At 34.2% G+C, this 23,084-nt stretch overlaps 5 protein-coding genes across 5 annotated transcripts in view; 1 reads left to right on the top strand and 4 right to left on the bottom strand.

Moving 5' to 3' along the window:
* Positions 1–126: 126 nt before the first annotated feature.
* The window catches only part of LOC130662804 (transmembrane protein 223-like), a 93,389-nt gene continuing 70,431 nt past the window's right edge, over positions 127–23,084 (bottom strand). The window contains exons 2-7 of the mRNA XM_057461737.1: positions 3,346–3,455; positions 2,300–2,478; positions 2,034–2,088; positions 1,555–1,631; positions 947–1,074; positions 127–366 (exon numbers count right to left, since the gene is read on the bottom strand). Of these exons, the coding sequence (XP_057317720.1) occupies positions 227–366; positions 947–1,074; positions 1,555–1,631; positions 2,034–2,088; positions 2,300–2,478; positions 3,346–3,420 (654 nt within the window). The 5' untranslated portion in view covers positions 3,421–3,455 and the 3' untranslated portion in view covers positions 127–226. The remainder of the gene's footprint in view (positions 367–946; positions 1,075–1,554; positions 1,632–2,033; positions 2,089–2,299; positions 2,479–3,345; positions 3,456–23,084) is intronic.
* On the bottom strand, positions 3,999–5,992 carry LOC130613012 (steryl-sulfatase-like). Its single transcript, XM_057434336.1, has 2 exons — positions 5,938–5,992; positions 3,999–5,716 (listed from the first exon to the last, which is right to left on the bottom strand). Exons 1-2 carry the CDS (start codon positions 5,990–5,992, stop codon positions 3,999–4,001), a joined length of 1,773 nt encoding a protein of 590 aa, XP_057290319.1.
* Positions 6,715–8,453, bottom strand: LOC130662800 (elongation factor Ts, mitochondrial-like). Its single transcript, XM_057461733.1, has 3 exons — positions 8,299–8,453; positions 7,931–8,217; positions 6,715–7,427 (listed from the first exon to the last, which is right to left on the bottom strand). The coding sequence occupies exons 1-3, from the start codon at positions 8,336–8,338 to the stop codon at positions 6,807–6,809; spliced, it is 948 nt and encodes a 315-aa protein (XP_057317716.1). The 5' UTR covers positions 8,339–8,453; the 3' UTR covers positions 6,715–6,806.
* LOC130662802 (DNA-directed RNA polymerase II subunit RPB3-like) lies at positions 9,130–10,345 on the bottom strand. Its single transcript, XM_057461735.1, has one exon. It carries the CDS (start codon positions 10,298–10,300, stop codon positions 9,479–9,481), a length of 822 nt encoding a protein of 273 aa, XP_057317718.1. The 5' UTR covers positions 10,301–10,345; the 3' UTR covers positions 9,130–9,478.
* On the top strand, positions 16,820–17,665 carry LOC130613011 (uncharacterized protein K02A2.6-like). Its single transcript, XM_057434335.1, has 2 exons — positions 16,820–16,846; positions 16,988–17,665. Exons 1-2 carry the CDS (start codon positions 16,820–16,822, stop codon positions 17,663–17,665), a joined length of 705 nt encoding a protein of 234 aa, XP_057290318.1.

The following is a 23,084-nucleotide window of genomic DNA, read 5'->3' as shown; positions in this document are numbered from 1 at the left end:
AAAGATACAGTTTATATTTATTACTACAATGGCATGTAACTAAATTACATGATTAGGAACAAAAATTAATGTCTAACTGTAAATTCATAATTAGTTTTGTGTTAAAAATCTTTAAAGTCAATAAACTTCACTTGCATCAATTTATTCATTTAGTACAGCACAATATTGCAAAGTAATAGTGTATGCTTCTCGCTTGAAACAAAAATATTAAAAGTGGTTTATTTTTTTATTTCTTTTGTATGCCAAAATCTCTTTTAACTCCAACCGTTCTATCGAATAGCGAAGGGTGCGGAAAACTTCCAGCTTTGTCAACAAGGAAATGAAATTGGTAGCCTTTAAGCTTTAGTGGAATCTGAGTCATCTTTCCTAGAAGAATTTACAGCAAAAATATTAAATACATGCAGTTCAAAGCAGATTTTTATCAAACGCCCAAAGAGTTGAAGTGACTTTTAAGTGTTTCAGGGTTAAAATTCTGTGTGAGGATAAAGATTAAAACGCATTGCAAGGTTGTCTTTAAGGAAAGTGCTAACATAAATGGAATAATAGTTATCACAGTACACAAAATCTTAAATTATAAATGTTATAGTCGTCACTTAGGTCATGTGAAGGTAAATTTAGTTTCACATGTAAAGATTTTGCTTAGATTTTGTCTTAGCTTAAAAACTGAACCTTTTTGTGTCTAGGGCAAAGAATTTATAAAAATAATGTCTACACAATACCCTTAAAACCATTAGGTGCATCAAATATTACCCCTTCCTCAGATATCCGATAGTGGTACTTCCCTTCATAAACATAAGATCCAGTAATTGTTAGCAGCTTATTCGGATTTTCGTTTCAGAAAAATTGTCAGCTCCGGGCACAAAGTGCAGAACGAATTCCAAGTCAACGTAAGGTGGGTCTTTTTACAGAGATATCAGTAATTTAAATAATAACAAAAAACATTTACCCGCCCTAGGTTGAATCGCTGAAACATTTCGCACATCTATCGCAAAATTCCGAATTGTTCCGATTGGTGTATAGGTTGTAAATAAAACCTTTTGACTTTCTTTTAATAGAGTAATTGAGGAAACAGACCTAAACATCAAAACATCAAAAAATTATTGTAAACATTGGGCAAAATATATGAAGAATTATATTTTGAGTTCCTTCTTTTTTTGAAAGCCAATGTTGCAGACTGATTATGTTTAGTGGTTGGTGGCAGAAATATTGCTCCAAGAGCCTTGGAAAAAGGGGGATAATAAACTAATAACAAGATTATAGAATGACATAAGCATAAAAAACAGAATAAAAACACCAACAAATTTTTCCTTTATTACATTTTTTAACTTGATTACAAAAAATAATGCCTTGTGGTAGTTGTTGGTAAACTTTAGAGTCTTTTAGAAAAATATTACCAATGCAATTTATACAATACAATGAAAACAAAGCAAATATTTCAAATGTGGAAAAAATGCTGTTGCAAAAATTAGTTCATATTTTTGATGGTAAGAAAAGTTTTAAATGATTGCACATCGATGTATACTACACTACATATAAACAACACAAAACACTCACCTAAAACAATACATGTAAGTTGTGACCAACATTGCGCAAGATGCACCAAAAGAAAATATAGCAAAACCAAGGCGGTACTAAACACAAAACAAAAAAAATAAATTTAACAATTTATGTTGCATAATTTCAACACAATGGTAGTGAGTGATGGTTGTGCAATGTGCAAAGTTTTAAGTAAAAAGTTGCAGAAAAAAACACACTGTATGTTCAGGAAGATCTGGAGAATTAGGATGTGTAAACAATAGGCTTGGAGACTTTAAGAAACCTCCACGAAAAACAGATATTTAAAACCTGGACGAAAAAAGGTTGAAAAGCAGGTCTTTGATTGAAGCATAAAATGCAGTTAATTTGTAAAATAATAAAAATTCGAAATACCGTTAAACGAAATTCAAAAAGGCCATGTAAAATCTCAAGCAAGGTAACGTCGACACCATTTTAAAATTTTAGAATCCTTGTAACATTAGTAATCTAGGAATTACCTTCCAGTCAGCTAATGGTAATCTTTTACTCTGTGTTGACATATTATCTGTCGATCTAATAATCCAAATAAGATTTTTATTTAATAAAAACTACAAATAAAATCATACTTCATACATTTGTTAACATATTCTTAAATATCTTGGTCATTTTATTTTACAACAGAATGGATAAACTAAGTTTTCTTTAGATGTAAAGATCATTCCAGGCAATTCTAATGCAAATTACATTAAAAATAACAATTTCAATCTTTAATGGATTACCTTACCTATCGGTGGGAATCCAATTAAAAAATGCGGGCATATTTTGATACATAACAAAACTCATATACGAAACGACAATCCACTGTCCAAAACCTGTGAGCCCTAATATTCTGGCAAAACCAGCAGATTTATGATTGTATATGTTGACGTCTTTTGGAATGTTCAAATATGCTCGATGAGCAATCTAAGAAAGAAACACATATTATTTAATGTATATTAAAAGACCTGATTAAAAACAGTCATGATGAAGATGAAAACTTTCCTAATCCAGATCTGGGGCTGACAAAAAGGGGATAGTTAATAATATGTCAAAACTGTAAAGCAAAATCCAAGTTACAACAGAACAACAACTAAATCTATTTTATATTATGCTGTGAAATTTTGCTTTTTTATTTTTGACACTTACAAAATAATAGGTCTTGTTACATTATATAATTTTGACTGCGGCATTGCATTCATAGCATAAATTATTTACGAGACAAACTAAAAGACAGATTGTTTTTTAGATTTTGTAGTCAAAATTTGAAAGACGATGTTGTATACACATTGTAATGACTCTTGTAAGTTTAAGTGTAGGAGAAATATTTGCCTTTTTTAATCCTTTAGTCTTACTATTTTTGACTTACCTACTAAGCAAACAAATGTAAATAATAGTAGTCTATATTTTAAAGTTGACACCAAGAGGGAGCAACATCAGGATTACAGGGATACATTACGATGTGAGCAAGTGCTGCAGTTGAATGGATTACAATCTTCTCCAACACACATATGTGGACATATGTTTAGAGAATGTCCCCACTATAGACACACTTTTAGTATAAAACACACACAGGACATTCGAATGAAATTGCAGTCTTGACGTGGTTGTCCTATAATTTATGCATGCATATTTGAATGTGTTTTAAAACATTGTTTATATATGCGTATCTGCAAGTAGTCCTTCTGTGACCTATAAGCTGCAAAGTTTTAGATTCACGTTGATAAATAGCTAAAAAACTGTAAATTGTGCAATTACATTTTTTCCAATAAAGTTCTGTATTCGCATATATACCTTTGATTGCTTCCATAGTAAAGATAACTGTGGTAGCCTTAACACATATTGTCTCTGCAAGCTTGCGAGTGTCATATCCTCAGACCATGATGTCAAGTTTTTGTTATTCTAAAAGAAGACAGAAGCAGGCGGTAAGCACTTTAAAAATGAAAACAAGGTGGTAGTTTTTTCAGAAACCAAATCTTTGAACAAGGCACGGAATTGGGGAATGTAATTCTATATGACATTCAAAAAAATTACGCACAAAAAACAAAACTTGCAAAATGACAAAAGTGAATAAATGTCAGAATGCTTTTTCACATGGAAATAGAATACATATATAACTATACCACAAAAACACAAAATAATTTGGAGAAATGTTGACATTAAAATGCTAACTAATTATATTCCATTATACATGTTACCAAATTAAAAAAACATCCAAAATATATTTATTTAAATTACGGAGCTTTATACAACATCTTCGGGTTAGTAAAAAAAATGTTTTCTGGAAATATATAATCGTGATAAGCTTAGATAAGCTAAATGTACCCGATGACCTTCATAATTTTTATTGTTTCATTACAAGAGCAAGCTCATTTGTAAATAATGCAGGGCACCTAAATTATTTCTGAATGTATTATCTCTGTATGTATGTCATATACTTTCAAAACTTAACAGCTGCAAAATGGATAGTTGCAACACATTTGTCGTTTTAGAGAAAAACTGTTCTTTACAGTGGATAACTGACTTTCAATAGGAGTAAGGGTACTTTTATGACCTTCCACCATACCAGCAATAAAGGAGAGTACTTCCTTATAGCGCAAGCTGCTTGAAACCAGTGAATTGTTTTCACCTGGATCTGACTGCAATTCGAACAACAAGGGAGTTTTTAAAATCTCCACCCCATCACCAAAACAAGGACAAATATCCAAACCACAAACCTCAGTCCTGTTATCCAATATTGGAATTTCATAATGAAGTTTCCAGATATGCTTTGTGTATTTTGGAGCACAGGTAACAGCTTGCAGGCGTGTTCCACAATAATGAAAAAAACATCTATTCTTATTAAGGTTGCCGCCTTTAAGAATTACACTTATATCCTCTCCATCAAAAATGTCATTTGATGGCATGGACACACCTGTTAATGAAAGTAATGTGGGAAATAAATCCAAAGCACTTGTTGGTTTATCATAAATAATTCCTGCAGGAATTTTTCCTGGCATCATGACTACAGTAGGGACTCTGATACCTCCTTCCCAACTTGAACCTTTGCCACCCTTAAAAATACCTTTAGAACCGCCATGTAGTTCACCATCAACATACATATACAATGCTGGTCCATGATCAGATGTAAAGTAAACAAAAGTACTTTCAGTTAGGTTAAATCTCTGTAAAGTATTAAGAATTCTACCAACTGATGCATCCATCTCTTCAACATTGTCTCCATATTTTCCATGTTTACTTTGACCAACAAACTCCTTGCTAGTTGCCAATGCAGCATGAACCTTATGATAGGACACAACAGCCATAAATAGGTGATTTTGGTGCTTCTCAATAAAATTTTCCACCTCTATTGTCAACTTGTTGGTAAGGGTTTCAACTCTGACAGGTTGTTCAACCAACTCATTGTTTTTCAATAAAATACAGTTTAGTTGTCGAGATAATAACATATTTAAAATGTGCAATAACCACAGAACTATGTATAACCACAACATTAACAAAAGTAACTTCCTCATTGGAAACAAGAAAGAGAAAGTGATAACAACAGCTGCTAACACGAAAGGCAAGAAAAACTTAGTTTTGGGAAATTTTAGAATTGGTGTAGGCAATAATTCACTACCAACACCAAAATCACAGTCCAACAAATTTGTTAGCGGCATTCCAAAATAGTAATCAAATCCACGATTCAGTGGAGAATAACTAAAATCTTTATCATCAGAATGTAACCCTAAATGCCATTTACCGAAATAACCATTTGTATAATTATTTGTTTTCAGTAATTCTGCAAAGCCTGTTATGTTTGAAGGTATTCCAGAAGAACTTGAAGCAGAAGTTATGACTCTTTGTTCAGAAAGACTAGATGCGGTCAGTCCATACCTAACTGCATAGCGACCAGTCAGGAGAGCCGCACGACTTGGTGTGCAAACAGACTCAGCAGCTAAATTGTGATTTAACTTTAAACCTCTTTTGCACATACTGTCTATATTAGGTGTGTGTAAAGTATCATTTCCATAGCAACCAACGTCTCCAATACCTAAATCATCAGCTATAAATATCACAATATTTGGTCTGGATTTAGGAATCAAATCAATGTTTGGTTTTGTATGGCTCATAACATTCACTGCTTGGAATAGCAGCAAAAGAAGTGTATTCCTATTCAGCATAGTACCTATAAATAAAAAAGTTTAAGAGATTACATGTAAATAAAAGATAATAATAAATACACTCGTATTCTTTAATGCAGCATGTAAATCTTATAGCATGTTACATTGACTTCCAAAAAATTTAAAAAACATTTGTAAAAACAATCAAGAAGTGCAGAAGGTTAAAACTCATAAAAATTTATGTAAAGCCTTAATTTACAAATATGTTTCAATCATTATTGCATACAGAGGAATTCACCCTGCTTTACTCTATTTGGTCTGGGGTATTTCGAACATACCATGACCGATAACTCAATAACTTTTCATAGGGTTGTTCAAATTGAATTAAACTTGGCCCACTTATATTACGTCATAAAAGGAACAAAATGGCAGCAATAAATAAGCAAAATGATTCTTCTTAATGAAACAAAGTTGTGTTATTTCAAGTTCTAAGGATAATCCTAACAGGAGTCATGTCATTAAATTTTCCCATATTAAGGATTTCAGAGATTTTTAGGGGTAGTTTCAAGTAATGGCCAATATTAACACCTCTGGAAGGTATGGGACCTAAAAATTTGGCATTCAGGTGTCTAATAGATAAATATTGAAACTCAGTAAGTTTCATAGCCATATAACATAGCAATAAGGAGTTATTAAAAACTTACCCCTCCGAATAGGGTTAAAAGTACATACATGTACATATAATAGCCAAAATTTTCACAGAAAATTCAGCAGTTTTTTTCAGGAAAATTTTGTACACTTTATTTATATAGGCATGGTTTCAAGTTTGGTACATTGAAACTCTTGCCTAAATTATTACATGCACGGTGCTGTGCTATCCCTAAAGATTCTACACATTTTAAAAAATATTTATTTAAGCAATACTTGCTTCACTATGAAAATACAATCCTGAAATATATAAGGAAAACCTTTTTTTACTGTTCCTTGAAAAATATTGGTTAACTTAAATAATTATTACTCCAATAGTGGAAAAGTAAGAAAACAATAACTTGTGTATGTCATGTGAAAATAAAGTTTTGTTAATTTTCATCCTAAATAATGATTATGAATACAAAAAATAGAAAAAATGTTATTCTGGAATTTTGTTATAACTCTTTACTCATTGACACCATACCTTACAAAGTCAACAATTTCAACATTATTTTGTCTAACTATATCTTTTATTTTTATTTTATCGTTTAACAAGTATTCTTGAGATAGTAATGCCTCTTCGTCATTATCATTGCCATGCGGAGGATGTAGAAATTGTGGATTCATCCCAATAACATGCTGACTAATTCCATTGGCAAGCTGTTTTAAATTAATAGCATCACAATCTTGATGTAGTGGTTTTAACACAACTGTTGAGGCATACGAACCCATAAAGCAGTTATTTATACATGCAGTGATATTTCCATGAACAGCAGTTCCAACAATATTTTCTCGGTTTGTTGCAATAGCTATCGCTCTCTTTAATTTCATATTTTCACCGATCTTGCCTACTAAACTGACAAGATGTTCTTGTAAAGTTACACTGCCATTTTTAACTGTTAACGTTTGTAATTCGTGTTGCAAAAGAAACTCTCGCAAATGTGTTACATCATTATTATTCAAAGAGTTTACTTTTTGGTTCTGTAAAATAACTTGCTGCCTAAAATGTAATGTTGATTGTGCTGCTGTAGAAACAAGTTCTTGAAATAATTCGTTTCTTGCAACAAAATCGGTTTCGCAAGCCAACTAGAAACAAAACAACACAATTAGAAGCAATTATAACAATATCTCTAAATAGCATTTTAGAAAAAGTTAAAGGTTAAGCTCAAAATGTTGGGCAAATTATTGATACTGTACATGGGCAGTCATAGTCATTGATATATGATGTATGATAAAATAATATTACCCTTCTTTGTTTTAGTTTAAATAAAAAATTGCATTTTTTAATATGTCTGTTAACTTCTGCTCTGTAGCATTATCCTTAGGTACACAGCTGAACAGGACAAAAAGATCATATTGCATCACATACAACATACTGATACTCGGAGCGTTTTAGAATATCAAAGGTGACTTGAGGCTCAGAACAACAAAATTAAGCTTTCTACTTATGGATCTATCTGCTAAAACATGAGTTCAGAGGACTGGTTTGCCAAGTTGGCACAGAATGGCTTTTTCTTAGATTTCACATTGTCAATTAAAAATGAATGATTAAAATTCTAAAGGTTGCTATTATAGGTTTATAATCTTACTTCCACTATAGCAACATAATTATCTTCAGCTAATATACCAACCAGCCCTTGATTTGTTGAGCGTTTGTTGAGTTTTTTAGCTTTTGACCAACCTTCTTTTTCTGCTTGTTCATGCAACCAGAGTTCAGCCTCTTGAAGATTGTTATTGCACTGCTTCAAAGCTTCGTTACATTTTGCAAAAGAATATCCTGTTCCTTTCCTAAGATCTGTAAGTAAAGCTTTCTTCATTCCAGGGTTTGTTGAGCTTTGCCTTAGAAAGCACCAACGATAAGGCAGAAAAAAGATGGCTAAAAAAAAATAATATTGTCGAGGAAAAAATAAAAGCTGTATCATCAACAATAAAAAAAAGTGGAAGATAAGAAACATACCTTTTGGTCCGAAATAATTTCTAATATGATACGCTAACATTTTTATTGTTATCGTCTATTTAATGAATAAACACACTGCAATAGAACAATAGATAAGGTCACTATAATAATACTCTTAGTGATAGCAGCAAGTATGCTGTCTCTCTTTATAGTTAAATTTCATGAGGCTTTTCAAAAAAGACACGGTTAACTAGCAAATTCCTCTTTGTATGTTAACTGTTTTCACTTTGTATATAGTATACATCATTCTGGTTTTAAATGATTAATGACGTACACCAAATTCCAGTTGTCACAAAAATATTAGGAATAAAAAACTTCTTGTTATTCTATAAACATTAATTAAAATGACCTGTGTATTTTTCTACGTATACAGAAACTTATACCAATGCAGTGTGCATAAACATGATCACATTTTACCAAAATATAGTAACAACTCACTTATGCATATAATTAAATGCTTAATTCAGTGCCCCCTGTTCTAAATATTTCAAAATAAGCACTCATCTAGAATATACCTTTACTACAAAAGGAAGGCAATTCGAATTTATATAAAAAAGAGGTGAAGCATAATAACTAAATATTGATTTTTTTAGCCCTTCTCAAAAGCTTAGCCTCGAGCAAGGCAATCAATTTGAAAACCGCAGACAACTTCCAAACACAATGGGTCAAGGAAAAATAAGACAATAAACAATTTTTTCCCCAAAATATCTACAAATCCACTGCATCCTATATTTCTGTTTAAAGCTACAATATGAAGAATTAACTTTGCCTCAGCAACTATATGCACATACAATAGTTTGACTTTAGTTGGGTTAAAATAATAAACAGACATGATGTTGGACACTCTACACTGTTACAGATAAGAATTGTCCTGTTTAAAAAACAATTTACAACGGTTTTTTCTTCTAATTTACCTACAACTAAAAATAATATTATGTAAATTTTAGCTTCAGTAGCCTTTACTATATGTCTCCTAAATAACAGGTACATTAAAGTTATAATATTAACTATGAGACAGTATTTTTTAGCAAAAACTAAAAGTTTGGTTACCAAATATGTTTTCAAATAACTCTTCACAAACATAAACTTTACAATCAAGCAGTGTCAATGTAAATGCAATTAAAAATTGCCAACATTCACAGAATATGGTCCAGTTTTTAGTTTCAATTTTTATCAGCAATCAGATTGCCAACACATCTGCAGCAATTTCATGACTGTGCTGCGTTTGCAAATCACTGAGTTTTTTCTTTAACACAGACAATCCAGTGAGCACAATATTTTCAGGTCGAAGCGATCCACAGCTTTCCACATTATAATAAAATGTATCAGCTTTTGCATTAGGGTCAAACTCGCCTTGGTACTGATCTTCATCAAGCTGCGAGTACTCGCTTTTGGGCCACTCTTCAGGGCGAGGGTAGGTTGTGTGTCTTAAAACATTATCAGGATCATATTCAAACGCTACTCCCGCGGTTGGATTCCACTTTGCATGCTCTTTGCCAAAACCTTTCTTTGCAAAAGCTCGTAATTTCAACTCTTGTCCTTTACGCAATTTTACGATAACAATATCATAAGTATCTCCATATTCTGATTCATCTTCTTTATTGCGTGATGTCACTGGGATAACTTTAGGGTCAGATGAGATTAAATCTCGACTAGTAACGTGCCGCGTTGTCTCATCAGTACATTTTACTTCTAACGTGAACTCTACGGAACATTCCACACAAAAGTCCATGCATGTGCAATTCCGTGAATAATTCATACGTTCAACAGATTCATCACTTGTTAATGGTATTAACCCAACTCTGTGTGCAATAAATTCATCGTGCAACACAGATGTATTATTTTCAATCTGGACCCAATCAATTGCAATTGTGGGCACCTCTGCAATAAAAATTCTTCGAAGACTGTTAGCCATGGATAAATCAGTACTGTCTAAAGTGAACTTTACGTTCTCATCAGTTAATTCTGAGATTTTCACTCTTGGCTGACTTGCATAAGGCATTTTAATGTTATCTTTGCTTTTCTAAAAGAAAATCCATTTTTGGAATTACAGTCACACCTGCTAAACTGCCTACCTGTAAAGCCAACTGCCTGTCTAACGCAACCTGGATTGCTATTTCGCATTTTCCAGACAAGATAATAGTTGTGTCAGACAAACATATTTTTCGAAGAAAAAAATGTTTCAATTTGCCAGAATATAAACCATACTATCATTCACTTTATGCACATGCAAAACTTTTTTGCTCACCATTGAAAAAAAATTAAAATAATCTTTTCCCTTAATTAGGAAAAATAGGTGTGCTGAAGAATTATGAAGGGGTGCATCCAAGAAAAAAACATATTATGTGAGTAAACTGATTTTAAGCATGTGCCAAAGCATGCTCGTGCAATTGTACTACCTTATACCATTAAAGTCAAAATAGTTTTCAACATCTGTTCCAGCAAATATTTCAATATTATGACCTTCTCAAGCCTAGTTACGAGTGGAGATGTAGGATATATATCACATATATATATACCTTTTTGGCAAAATAAAAAAAGACAAATGATGTAGACAATATTTAGACAATTATAGTCCAAGGTATCTTTGGCTACATCTGAAACAAGTTGCCAAATATTGCAACCATTAATCATAAATTATACAGGCATTTTTAATGGCTCTCACAGAATTGGGACAAAAATAATGGACTATTATAGGACCGTACTTTTATATAAGTCATTCATTCAAGGAAATAGCAAAAAAAATTTACAAAAATTCCTTTTGACTTTATCATTATACCCCCTGAAAATTGTGTTTAGGCATTATTAAATAAGACTTGATATGATTTTAATGATCTTTACTTTAAGGGTCTCCTTAAGAGACAAGAGAGGAGTTGAACGTCCTCCACCATACCTTAGTTTAAAGGGGCGATTGTGGAAGTCCCATGAAATGCCACATAGTGATGGTGTCACTTTAAAAAACACCCAGTCCGGTCTGTGAACGGTTGGCGCTAGGAAGGGCATCCAGCTGTAAAACACTGCCAAAACTCTTTATTAATGGCCGTAAGAATAGTTGATCAGACAAACTGCGTAAACGGGGCTGGAACTCTAAGGAGTGAAGGTGTCGCGCACAGATGTGAGCATCGTCAGACCGTTACCCAGCTATCACATCACAAGGTAGATAACACTAGGTTGAGGATGGCTAGCGTAAATGTTGGTACTCTGAGAGGTAGAGCATGTGAAGTAGTTGAAATGTTAGAACGTAGATCTGTTGATATGTGTTGTGTTCAGGAAGTTAGGTGGAGAGGAGCTTCAGTGAGATTTATGGAAGGTAGGAGGGCAAGGTATAAGCTTTTTTGGATTGGTAATAGTGATGGATATGGAGGAGTTGGCATATTCGTTGCAGAGAAGTGGGTAGAAAAAGTAATAGATTTTATGCGTGTTAATAGTCGTATTATAGTGATAAAGTTTTTGATAGGTAATAGGATTGTCACTTTTCTGTCAGTTTATGCTCCACAGTGTGGACACAGTGAGGAAGATAAAGATAAGTTTTATGATGAGTTAATAGCAGTCACATCAAAGTTGGAGACACTGAACTTGTCATGGTGGGCAGCGACTTTAATGGTCATGTTGGGAAGTCATCTGAAGGTTATAGAGGTGTGCATGGAGGCTATGGATTTGGGAGCAGAAATAAGGAAGGGGAGAGATTGCTTGAGTTTGGAATGGCAACGGACATGGTGGTTTGCAACACATCATTCAGTAAGAGACAGAGTAGGCTGATAACATATGAGTCAGGTGGTTGTAAGACACAGATAGATTACTTCCTGGCTAGAAAGTCAGACAAGAAAGTGGTGAAGGACGTGAAAGTTATATCGGGGGAAGAGTGTGTTTCCCAGCATAGGTTGCTGGTTTGTGATATTATCTTGAAGAGTGTTAAAGAAGCCAAGGGAAAGTACAGGCCCCGTCGAAAAGTCTGGAAGCTGAAGGAAGAGATTGTAGCAAGACAATTTAGTGCAAAAGTTCAGCAGTTAGCCTACAATAGTCAATGTGATAGTGACAATGTTGAAAGTACTTGGACTACTTTGAAGAATTGTCTTCTAGAAGCTTCAGATGATACCTGTGGATGAACGAAAGGACCAGCTAGACATAGACAGACCTGGTGGTGGAATAATGAGGTTGACCAGTGTATAAAGGAAAAGAGGAAACTTTGGAAAGAGTGGAAGTCAGGTGATAGTAAAAATATTTACTTAGAAGCTAAGCGTCGCGCTCGTACAGCAGTGTATAAGGCAAAATCAGAAGCAGAGAGAAACAGATTTGCAGATGTGTTAAGAAGGGAAGACCAGCGCAATGAGGTATTCAAGATAGCAAAGCAAATGAAGAAGACTAATCAAGATATTGTAGGTGAGAAGTGTATACGTAATGATGATGGTGTTTTGGCTAGCACAGAGGAGGAGAAAAGGGTAGCTTGGAAGAATCATTATCAGAGGTTGCTTAACACTGAGTTTGATTGGGACGAGGATAATTTGTCTTATGATGATGTCGTAAAAGGGCCAGCTATGCAGATCAAGACATAATGGGTAGTGGAGGCTATTAGGAAATTGAAGATTGGCAAGGCTGCAGGAGTATCAGGTATTGTTGCAGAGATGGTAAAAGCATCTGGATATATCGGAGTTGAGCTTATTACAAGTCTTGCTAACCAGATTATAAAGGATGATATTATTACCAGTGAGTGGCAGTCGAGTGTAATAGTGAATTGTTTCAAGGGAAAGGGTGATGCATTAGAAAGGGGTAACTATAGAGGTTTGAAGTTGGTTGATCAAGTAATGAAAGTTATTGAAAGAGTGATTGATAAGTTACTTAGAGAAAGAATTGATATAGATAAGATGCAATTTGGTTTTGTTCCAGGGCGTGGCACTACAGATGCAATATTTTTACTCAGACAGCTTCAGGAAAAGTATTTAGGAAAGAGAAAGAATCTCTATTTTGCCTTTGTAGATTTGGAGAAAGCTTTTGATAGAGTGCCACGTAAAGTTATTTGGTGGGCTATGAGAAAATTAGGTGTGGATGAGTGGCTAGTTACGATGGTACAGTCTATGTACAGCAATGCTAGAAGTCGTGTCAGGATTAACGATTCACTTAGTGATGAATTTAGTGTAAATGTTGGTGTACATCAGGGTTCTGTACTTAGTCCTTTGTTGTTTATTCTAGTCTTAGAAGCGCTGTCGATGGAGTTCAGAACAGGTTGTCCATGGGAGTTATTGTATGCAGATGATTTGGTTCTCATAGCAGAGTCGATGGAAGAATTAGTTGAAAAGTTTGAGAAGTGGAAGAAAGGACTAGAAGAGAAAGGGCTGAAGGTAAACACAGCAAAGTCTAAAGTCATGATAAGTAGCATTGCAGCCAAGTGTGACCTTGTAGTTGGAAAGTGGCCTTGTGGAGTTTGCAGGAAAGGGGTTGGTAGTAACTCAATTTTTTGTCAGACTTGCAAGCATTGGGTACATAAGAAGTGCAGTAGTGATAGTGGAAGGTTAAGAGCTGACATGCAGTTTGTATGCAAGCGTTGCAAAGGTGAGATTATAGAGAATGAAGTATTTCCAGCTTTAATGATGTACAACAGTGGCTCGTTAGAGATGGTAAAGAACTTCGTTACTTAGGTGATATGTTGGGCAGTGAAGGGGGTGTTGGAAGAAGTGTTACTTGCAGGATAGGTTCTGCTTGGAAAAAGTTTAGAGAGTTACTTCCTTTATTGACTAGCAGAGTCCTGTCAATTGAGGTAAAAGGTAGGTTGTATGAGGCCTGTGTAAGAAGTGTTATGTTGTACGGTAGTGAGACATGGCAGTGAAGCAGGAAGATCTTGACCGTTTAGAAAGGAATGATAAGAGAATTGTTAGGTGGATGTGTAATGCCAGTCTGAGAGACAGAAAGAGTTCAGATGAGCTAAGAAGCAGGCTAAGTTCCGTAGAATTAAAGATGTTATCCAGATAAGAAGATTGAATTGGCTGGGGCACTTGGAAAGAATGGAGGAGGATAATTGGGTAAGAAAGTGTAGAGACTTGATAGTTCCTGGGGCAAAGCCCAGAGGCAGACCGAGAAAGACTTGGCAGGAGGTTATAAGGACAGACTTGATAGAGAGGAAGTTGAGTTTAAATCTAACACAGTCTAGATCAGATTGGAAGAGGGTCATTAATATACCCCGTCCAACCCATGCTAGCATGGAAAACAGACGTTAAGCTGAGAATGATGATGATGATGATTACAAAATACATTTATCTAATTAAAAAATGATTATCATTATCACATTTTAAAAATTTTGGTTTGTTAAAAATTTATCAGTATATTGTTCAAATACTCTGATAAATTTGTGTCCTGAAATTTTTTTTTAGTCAATACACCATTAAAGAGTGCTTTAAATAGGATAAGGAGATTGAAAGCGCAAGAATAACCAAAAAAATGATAAATTACTAACAATGTTACTTTTTCATCAAAATCATGTACCACAACAGGTTTTTTTGGTATTTTGATCAAATTAGCTTTTGACGAACAAAGACAGTGGCAGATTTATAAACAAATTATAAGGAAATTTTATAATTTGTGATATCCAAATCAGTGTCTGATATTGTCCTTAAGTAACGAAAGGGTTGTAAAGCCTTCTTAAATCACTCGCTGACTTAATATTTCGCCTTTTTCGCAGACGTAAAGAAAACAAAATTTACAAGTTCGATTAATCGCACGACTAAACAAATCTGCGCTTGTGTGGGGGCATGCGCATGCGATGACACACCTCTCCCAAAATGGTCAGATTGTATAATATTTTATTTTAAACGATCAATATACGATTTTGAAATGAATTTTTAAAAAAAAATTACAGAAAATTTTTTTTCTTTCAATTCGTTTCAAAATAGTTTCAAATCATTTTGCCAATTACTAATTGTTTTGCACATGTTTCCTATTCATTAGGAAAAATTAAAATTACAGTACTGGAATAAGGACACCAACATCGTCAGTAGGTATCATGCGCGACCATCACAATAGAAAAAAATGTTAACAAAGAACTTTGCGATAGTTGTGATGTTTTAAAAAATAACAATGCTATCGCGATCGTCACCATTAATCGTGATTGTCGCAATGGAACGTGAATAACATAAAATTCTTTTGCATTCTATATTTTTATTGGAAAATGGGTTTTTGGAAATAAAGCGACTATAACGTAATTAGTTGTTCTACGGGTGAAGTCGATAGTAGCTTAACAGAATGTATAGTTGGAACAACAAGCATATTTTTTGTTTGTTTTTTAGTACTGTGGCATTATTTTTTTTTCATGCTAGGGACAAGTGGGAGTTTTAAACTTGTGAAGTGTCTGAACTAGCGAATCTCTCAGTCTGAACTTCCTTGTGTGTCTGATTGCAGAAATAATAATAAGGAATATAATAATTATCACAGATTGTCTATAACAGCAATGTACGGAACATTATTTTCTAATGTTTATATAATTTTTTTATTAATTTATACCTAGGCAATCACAGTTCAGTGTGCATGATAAAATAAATTGTAGGAATGAATGGGGAGGATAGTTGCATGTGTCTTTTTAATTGTATTTTTTATTTATTCTTGCTTGTTTGTTGCTAGCTACAGTGGCTAATTGTGATGTTTACTTCAAGATTGTACAGATAACTTACAAATGCCTACAACAGTTGGCAGATTTGCGCAGCAGGCACACGGACAACAGATTTATAGCTAGCTAGAATATTTTTGAAACAAAAAATCCACCTATAAAATTCTGCACTGGAAAAAGTTTCCTGCTAACACTCAGTGTTAGTTGAAATATATGGTATTTCAAAACACAAAAAGACACTAATTGAGACAAGAGATACCAGAAAGATCAGGAAAAACTACGCAGCAGATGGACACACAACACACAACGTAAAACGTGCCCGCTGCTAAGGCGCCATTATGCTTTTGACCAACCAGCCGCAAAAATGGGTAAGTCGTCCACGTATTACTTCCTGAATATGAAGGAGATAACATATTCAAGTTAGACCTATGTGCATTCCCAAGCCTTGTGGAGATAATGATGTACTATTCTCCATAAAGCACAATGTAGAGTGACGCTCATCAATGTCTGTTGTCGAGTGTAGCAAGCCCTTTCTTTCCTTGCAGTACAATGTAGTAAAGCGTAATTTTTCGCAGCGATGTGTACGTTATTTTCTGTAGTAGGGCGTAGTAGAGCGTATTTCTCTGTAGTAGAGTGTAGTAGCTTGTAGTAGAGCGTATAATAAAATAAAATTTCAGAACAAAAATCACCGAAGTCGGCACTATGGCATTATCAGTTAAGCGCTCCATGTTTCTCTTGTTTCCCTTAATTTTGGCCGGAAAATGATCTGAATGAAATCTTGTATATACTTATACTTATACTTATACTTATACTTATACATATACTTGTCTTGTTTTGATGAATTAAGTCCTGAATACTTTTGTATGTACCGATTATCTCTTGGTTGAACGAAACCGTTTTTTGTTTCACAACATTAAAACTTGTTAACATATGCCGGAACAAAGTTTAGGCAAATATGTATCACACCGTCTTCGTTAAGGATTAATCTGTTATGCTTTCGAATATAGAAGAATCCGTTTTTTGTGAAGCAATTGTTAATATATATTGAACGATTGTAGAGAAATACACTCTACTACAGAGAAATACGCTCTACTACAGAGAAATACTGTTATTAATTTTGTCAATACTTTGCAAGTATTGACAAAATTAATAAAGAACAATGATTGGTACAAATTAGAACAAAAAGATAATGTTTTTGAAAAGGCAAATCTACAGGAATTGAAAACTTACCGTGATTTTTCCAACGAACTTACAATAATAGATAACCAACATGTCATTTTACGTCGCAACCGCATCATAATACCCCAAGTATTCCGTCAAAGGATACTCGCAATAGCACACGAAAATCATCTTGGTATTAGCAAAACAAAAGCTTTATTACGTAATAACATTTATTTTCCTGTTGTGGATGAAAAAGTAGAAAATTTATGGAACAAATACATACCATGTGCTGCAACAATCAAACAAAATACACCACCACCTATGCAACCTTCAACGTTACCACCGGACGTCTGGCATACACTAAATATTGACTTCCTAGGGACGTTACGTAATGGGAAGTGTTTACTAGTAGTCATAGATCAAATATCAAGATATCCAGAAGCAGAAATTACAAATAGTACTGCTACACAACAGATTATTGAATTGCTAACTAAAATATTTTTAACGCATGGAATACCTTTTAAAGTTATAACCGATAAAAGCCCACCATTTCCCAATTACAAATTCAAAGACTTCATGACCGTAAATGGCATAAAACATCATAGAATTATATAAAAGACTGCGAACAGCACAAATAGAACAAGACGTATGATATACGCAAACAACCTCGCGAATAAAGTTTACAAAAAGCTGTCTATCAAATTGGGATTTTTGTTACGAAGTTAGACGCGACATATTTTACTATTCAGATACGCAATAATATTTGTTACACACTTATTTTTCAAAATTGATTTGTGAGATCTTCCTGAACGGAAAATTCCTCGAAATTTTAATTTTCGATGGGTCCGTCTTGGGTGAACCGACCGACAGGAAGAAGAAAGACCACAAACCCACAAACCCCAAAATTTGCGAAATTCATTAATTCAGTTAATTCTGCCTACATTCACTTTTAAAAAGTTTGGTGGAAACACCTTTATTTACTAGCAAGTTAAATAAGTGTTTTGAACACTTGTCTTATCTTTTTAAAAAAGAAAAAAGAAAAAAAAAGTAAAAATAGTTACCAAGATGAGATTCGAACACACGACGACTCCCGTGTCGGTGCTCAGAGAGGCAAAAATTTCCATTCTTGTAGGACACATTTGCGTTTTAATACAAGCTCACGAGCTTGTAACAAACTATGTATGATCCCCAACAACAATCAAAACCAACAAAAAACGTACGAACACGTAATAAGCCAAGATATTACCATGATGATCCCTAGCATTTGAATAATTAAGGGGAAGATATTGTACAGTTAAACAATCGAGACAATGCATAATATACGTAATGTAAATATAAGAGTCAGAAAGAAAACACGTTAGAGATAGAAGCACGTGAATTTCAGTATTTACAATAACCAGGAGTTAATTTTCCGCCATTTTTGTACGTTACGAACGCAAATGAAATTTTTTTTGCGATTAGTAGATGTTTGACTGTAACACTGAGATATTTGTGTACATGTAAGGTACAATCATCAATCGATATAGCGTACAGAATGAGTCTAACCACAGTCGGGCGTATGGTGCACTAGACTTTCAAAGTAATATAGGGTGTCTTATTAAGTAAAGGATTTATTGAAGTACCCTCTACAAAAGAAAAGTAAAAGGGAATAGCTGCAGCATTCTGTAATGGAACTTAAATCACTGTTAGCTCAGTTTCCTAAACTTGTTTTTTTCTAGTTTAGCATCGAATTTACCATCACAAATTTGATGTCAAATAATCACAACATGAATAAATGTTAGTATCTTATTACACCCTCAGTTGAAAGCTGACAATAGCTTCACAATCAGGAAGTGTTGGGTTTCTTTACAGTCCAAAAGCTTACCAAACCTTAAATTTTTTAGGTCGAATTAATTCAAGAACCTTTATTGGTTGTTTCAATGGAAATCCAGCAGTTACTATCATCTTCATCTTGTAGTTCAAACTTAACCTTGTTCCCAGCAAGGTTGGGTTTGTACTACAAGATGTCTCTTTTCTATAACCTGATGTCAGAAAATATACAAGATGCCCTGGAGCACTGTGGTTCAATTCATTACTTTTCACAACTATCGTATTCGATGCAATTGCAAATGAAAATAGATTGAACTACACAGGAGGATGCGACCTTTAAGACATACCAAATTACAAAGCACAGTCGGAAGACTGATGGGATACAAAAGAAAAATCGAACAGGTTTCAAATAGTAAATCATATAATTTATTCCGTACAGCAGGATTTAGCCATCTCTGTGTCCCAACCGAAAAACAAATATAGAAAGAGAAAGGACAGACAAAGTAAGAACTAAAATCAAACAGCGTGTACTACCGAGAAGAGAAGAAAACTAACAACAAACAGGTATCAACAAACAGTTTTTACAACTAACTCTTGAAAAAAAAAACTAAAAGTAGTTCTCCTTGAGCTTAAAAATGCAAGAAAGGAACTTAATAATGTATATAATATAGGACAAAGAAGGTATGTCAACGAAAGGATATGTCTTTAAATGGTCAAAATTGTTCTGGGGAATCGTAAATGTGTTGACAGGCAGGCGAGTCACAAATAGAGGTCACAAATAGGCGTGCGTGGATATAGAATAGACCAATTCTGTCTTGCGATCTAGTAAAAAATTGTCACAGGTTATTACGCCGAATCCCGATATCACGGCCAAGTTCTTGTGGCTTTTGGAGCCGTTATTACAGGGTAGAACATAGTCAACAAGACAAAATGCCCTGGGCACGAGGTTGCTTAGTGCTAATTTTTGGCGCTAAGCCTCCGTCAGATGTGAAGACAGAAGGAGAGTGTTAAATTCCTTGGAAGTTTTTTAAGTATTTTTTTTTTTACTGTAAAGAATAGATTCTCAGATCGTTGAAAAGGATTTTAAACGAGGATTTATGGTCTACACACACTTTACAGGAGCGCATAATATCTAGGATACTTTTTATTTTAGAGAATGACAATACTTGTATAATAATATAATATTTTATTTCACGTTTGTGTCTGAGAAGGGGGTAAAATCTAAACGTCCTTAAACTTACGTTTGATAGAAGTAGACTCTACTACAAGCTACTACGCTCTACTACAAGCTACTACACTCTACTACAGAGAAATACGCTTTACTACAGAGAAATACATTCTACTACGCTCTACTACAGGCTACTACACTCTACTACAAGCTACCACACTCTACTACAAGCTAGTACGCTCTACTACAGAGAAATACGCTTTACTACAGAGAAATACATTCTACTACGCTCTACTACACGCTACTACGCTCTACTACACGCTACTACACTCTACTACAGAGAAATACGCTTTACTACAGAGAAATACATTTTACTACGCTCTACTACACGCTACTACACTCTACTACAAGCTACTACAGGCTACTACACTCTACTACAGAGAAATACGCTTTACTACAGAGAAATACATTCTACTACGCTCTACTACACGCTACTACGCTCTACTACACGCTACTACACTCTACTACAGAGAAATACGCTTTACTACAGAGAAATACATTCTACTACGCTCTACTACACGCTACTACACTCTACTACAAGCTACTACAGGCTACTACACTCTACTACAGAGAAATACGCTCTACTACGCTCTACTACACGCTACTACGCTCTACTACAGAGAAATTCGCTTTACTACAGAGAAATACGCTCTACTACAGAGAAATACGCTCTACTACACTCTACTACACGCTACTACACTCTACTACAGAGAAATACGCTTTACTACAGAGAAATACATTCTACTACGCTCTACTACACGCTACTACACTCTACTACAAGCTACTACACTCTACTACAGAGAAATACGCTTTACTACAGAGAAATACATTCTACTACGCTCTACTACACGCTACTACACTCTACTACAGGCTACTACAGGCTACTACACTCTACTACAGAGAAATACGCTTTACTACAGAGAAATACATTCTACTACGCTCTACTACAAGCTACTACACCCTACTACAAGCTACTACGTTCTACTACAGAGAAATACGCTTTACTACAGAGAAATACATTCTACTACGCTCTACTACACGCTACTACACTCTACTACAAGCTACTACATGCTACTACACTCTACTACAGAGAAATACGCTTTACTACAGAGAAATACATTCTACTACGCTCTACTACACGCTACTACACTCTACTACAAGCTACTACAGGCTACTACACTCTACTACAGAGAAATACGCTTTACTACAGAAAAATACATTCTACTACGCTCTACTACAGGCTACTACACTTGTGCTTTATGGAGAATAGCACATCATTATCTCCACAAGGCTTGGGAACGTACATAGGTCTAACACATGTTGAATACTATATCTCCTTTATATTCAGGAAGTAATACGTGGACGACTTACCGGATTTTTGGTACGCGGAAAATGGTTGGTTTTTGCTTTGGCTTGGGTAACTTCCGTACTATATTGTTTATTTTTTTTGCTAGCTGCATTGTCTTTTAGTCCAGCGAGATGTGAAAGGATAGCAAAACTCAAACTTGGGATTTAGTTACGATTCTTGAATACCCTGGGCACTTCTTAGTGGTTGAAGTAGCTAGCTAAGCCAGCTAGCTAGTAGCTAAGTAGCTAGCTAGCTATGGATGACTTGCTTACAAAAAATGCACATGCGCAAGCATTTCTATAGGTACAAATTATCAACAACAGACCATGGTGGCTGGACAGCTGAACATGATTTTTTTTCAAATTTTTGAGGTTTTTTTTGCTAGCTAAACTTACCCTATTTTTAGAACTCAGATGACTTCAACACTACAGAGAGATAGATAGATAGGTTCAAAATTGTGCTAAAAATAATAAATCAAGGTCAGCCAGTATACTGCAAAGCAGTTATCCAAATCAGCCAAAAAAAACTCGAAAATACGTTAACATTTCATCCCCAGGCTTTCTTTGCTTATTACGGCCCCTGTCATATGAGATATAGAAAAAAAACGCAAATTAATTTTGTTTTTTTTCTTAACATAATTTAGTTTTTAAAATTAAAAAACTAAATAATAACAGTTATATAGTTTAAATGTGAGGCTGAAGTAAATTATTGCAACTGGAACAAAACCAGTTTTGCAATAACTCCTTTTAAAAATATAGTGAGGCATGTCTTCGCATTTTTCTGTGGAACCATTACCGACATTTGTTGCGTTCCACCATATCCTTGTCTTCATTGTTATTATTTCTACAGTATGGCATTCTACAGGAGCAAAAATAATTCAACCGTTATAGATTTTCTTCTTCAACGCAACATTTTATCTTTAACGGTTGGAAAAGGTTCCATTTTAAATTAAACACTATTGTTTTCGGATTTAGGAAGATATGCATAACAGTTACTGACTTTGTTTCGCAATGCTTCGTTTCGCTTTTGTTTGTGAGAAATATTTCGTTCAATACACCATGACAACAATCCATGTATTTTGCGTCCAAGATTACAAATGAGGTTCCGTTGAATGTCAGCTCTTTACCTTTTCCGTTGTCTATGTCTTCAAATTGAACCTTGTGATTTACGATGTTTATTTTTTCTGAGATAAATATAAAACAATATACCTAATACCTATACCTAAAATATACCTAATAAAGTAAAAGGTTTTATTGTTCTCAGGAATATACTTAAAGTATAGACGTTGTACTCACTTGTGTCTAATGTTCTCAGGAATATACTTAAAGTATAGACGTTGTACCTCCATATTCTTTCTCCAAGGTTGTACTCACTTGTGTCGAATAGCTTATCTTTTTTATAGATGGAATATTTCCAGTCGGTATTAATTTCGTGTTGAAGAATAATTTCCTCTGCTTCCGTTCCAATATGTTTTTCTCCCAACGCGAAAATGAAGGTGAATCGATCGCGAAACATTTTTAAATAAAATGAAATAAAATTAAAAAAACATGAGTTATCAATTTTGTATAAATAGCAAATCTTATATTTTTCTACTAAATAGAAAAAGCACGTGCACAAAATTTTATGTTGATGTTGTGTTCCGTATTTTT

The sequence above is a fragment of the Hydractinia symbiolongicarpus genome, chromosome 10 (genome assembly GCF_029227915.1).
Source record: "Hydractinia symbiolongicarpus strain clone_291-10 chromosome 10, HSymV2.1, whole genome shotgun sequence".
Taxonomy (NCBI): domain Eukaryota; kingdom Metazoa; phylum Cnidaria; class Hydrozoa; order Anthoathecata; family Hydractiniidae; genus Hydractinia; species Hydractinia symbiolongicarpus.
The sequence above is the reverse complement of the archived record's forward strand: the minus strand, read 5'-3'. Positions and strand labels throughout refer to the sequence as shown.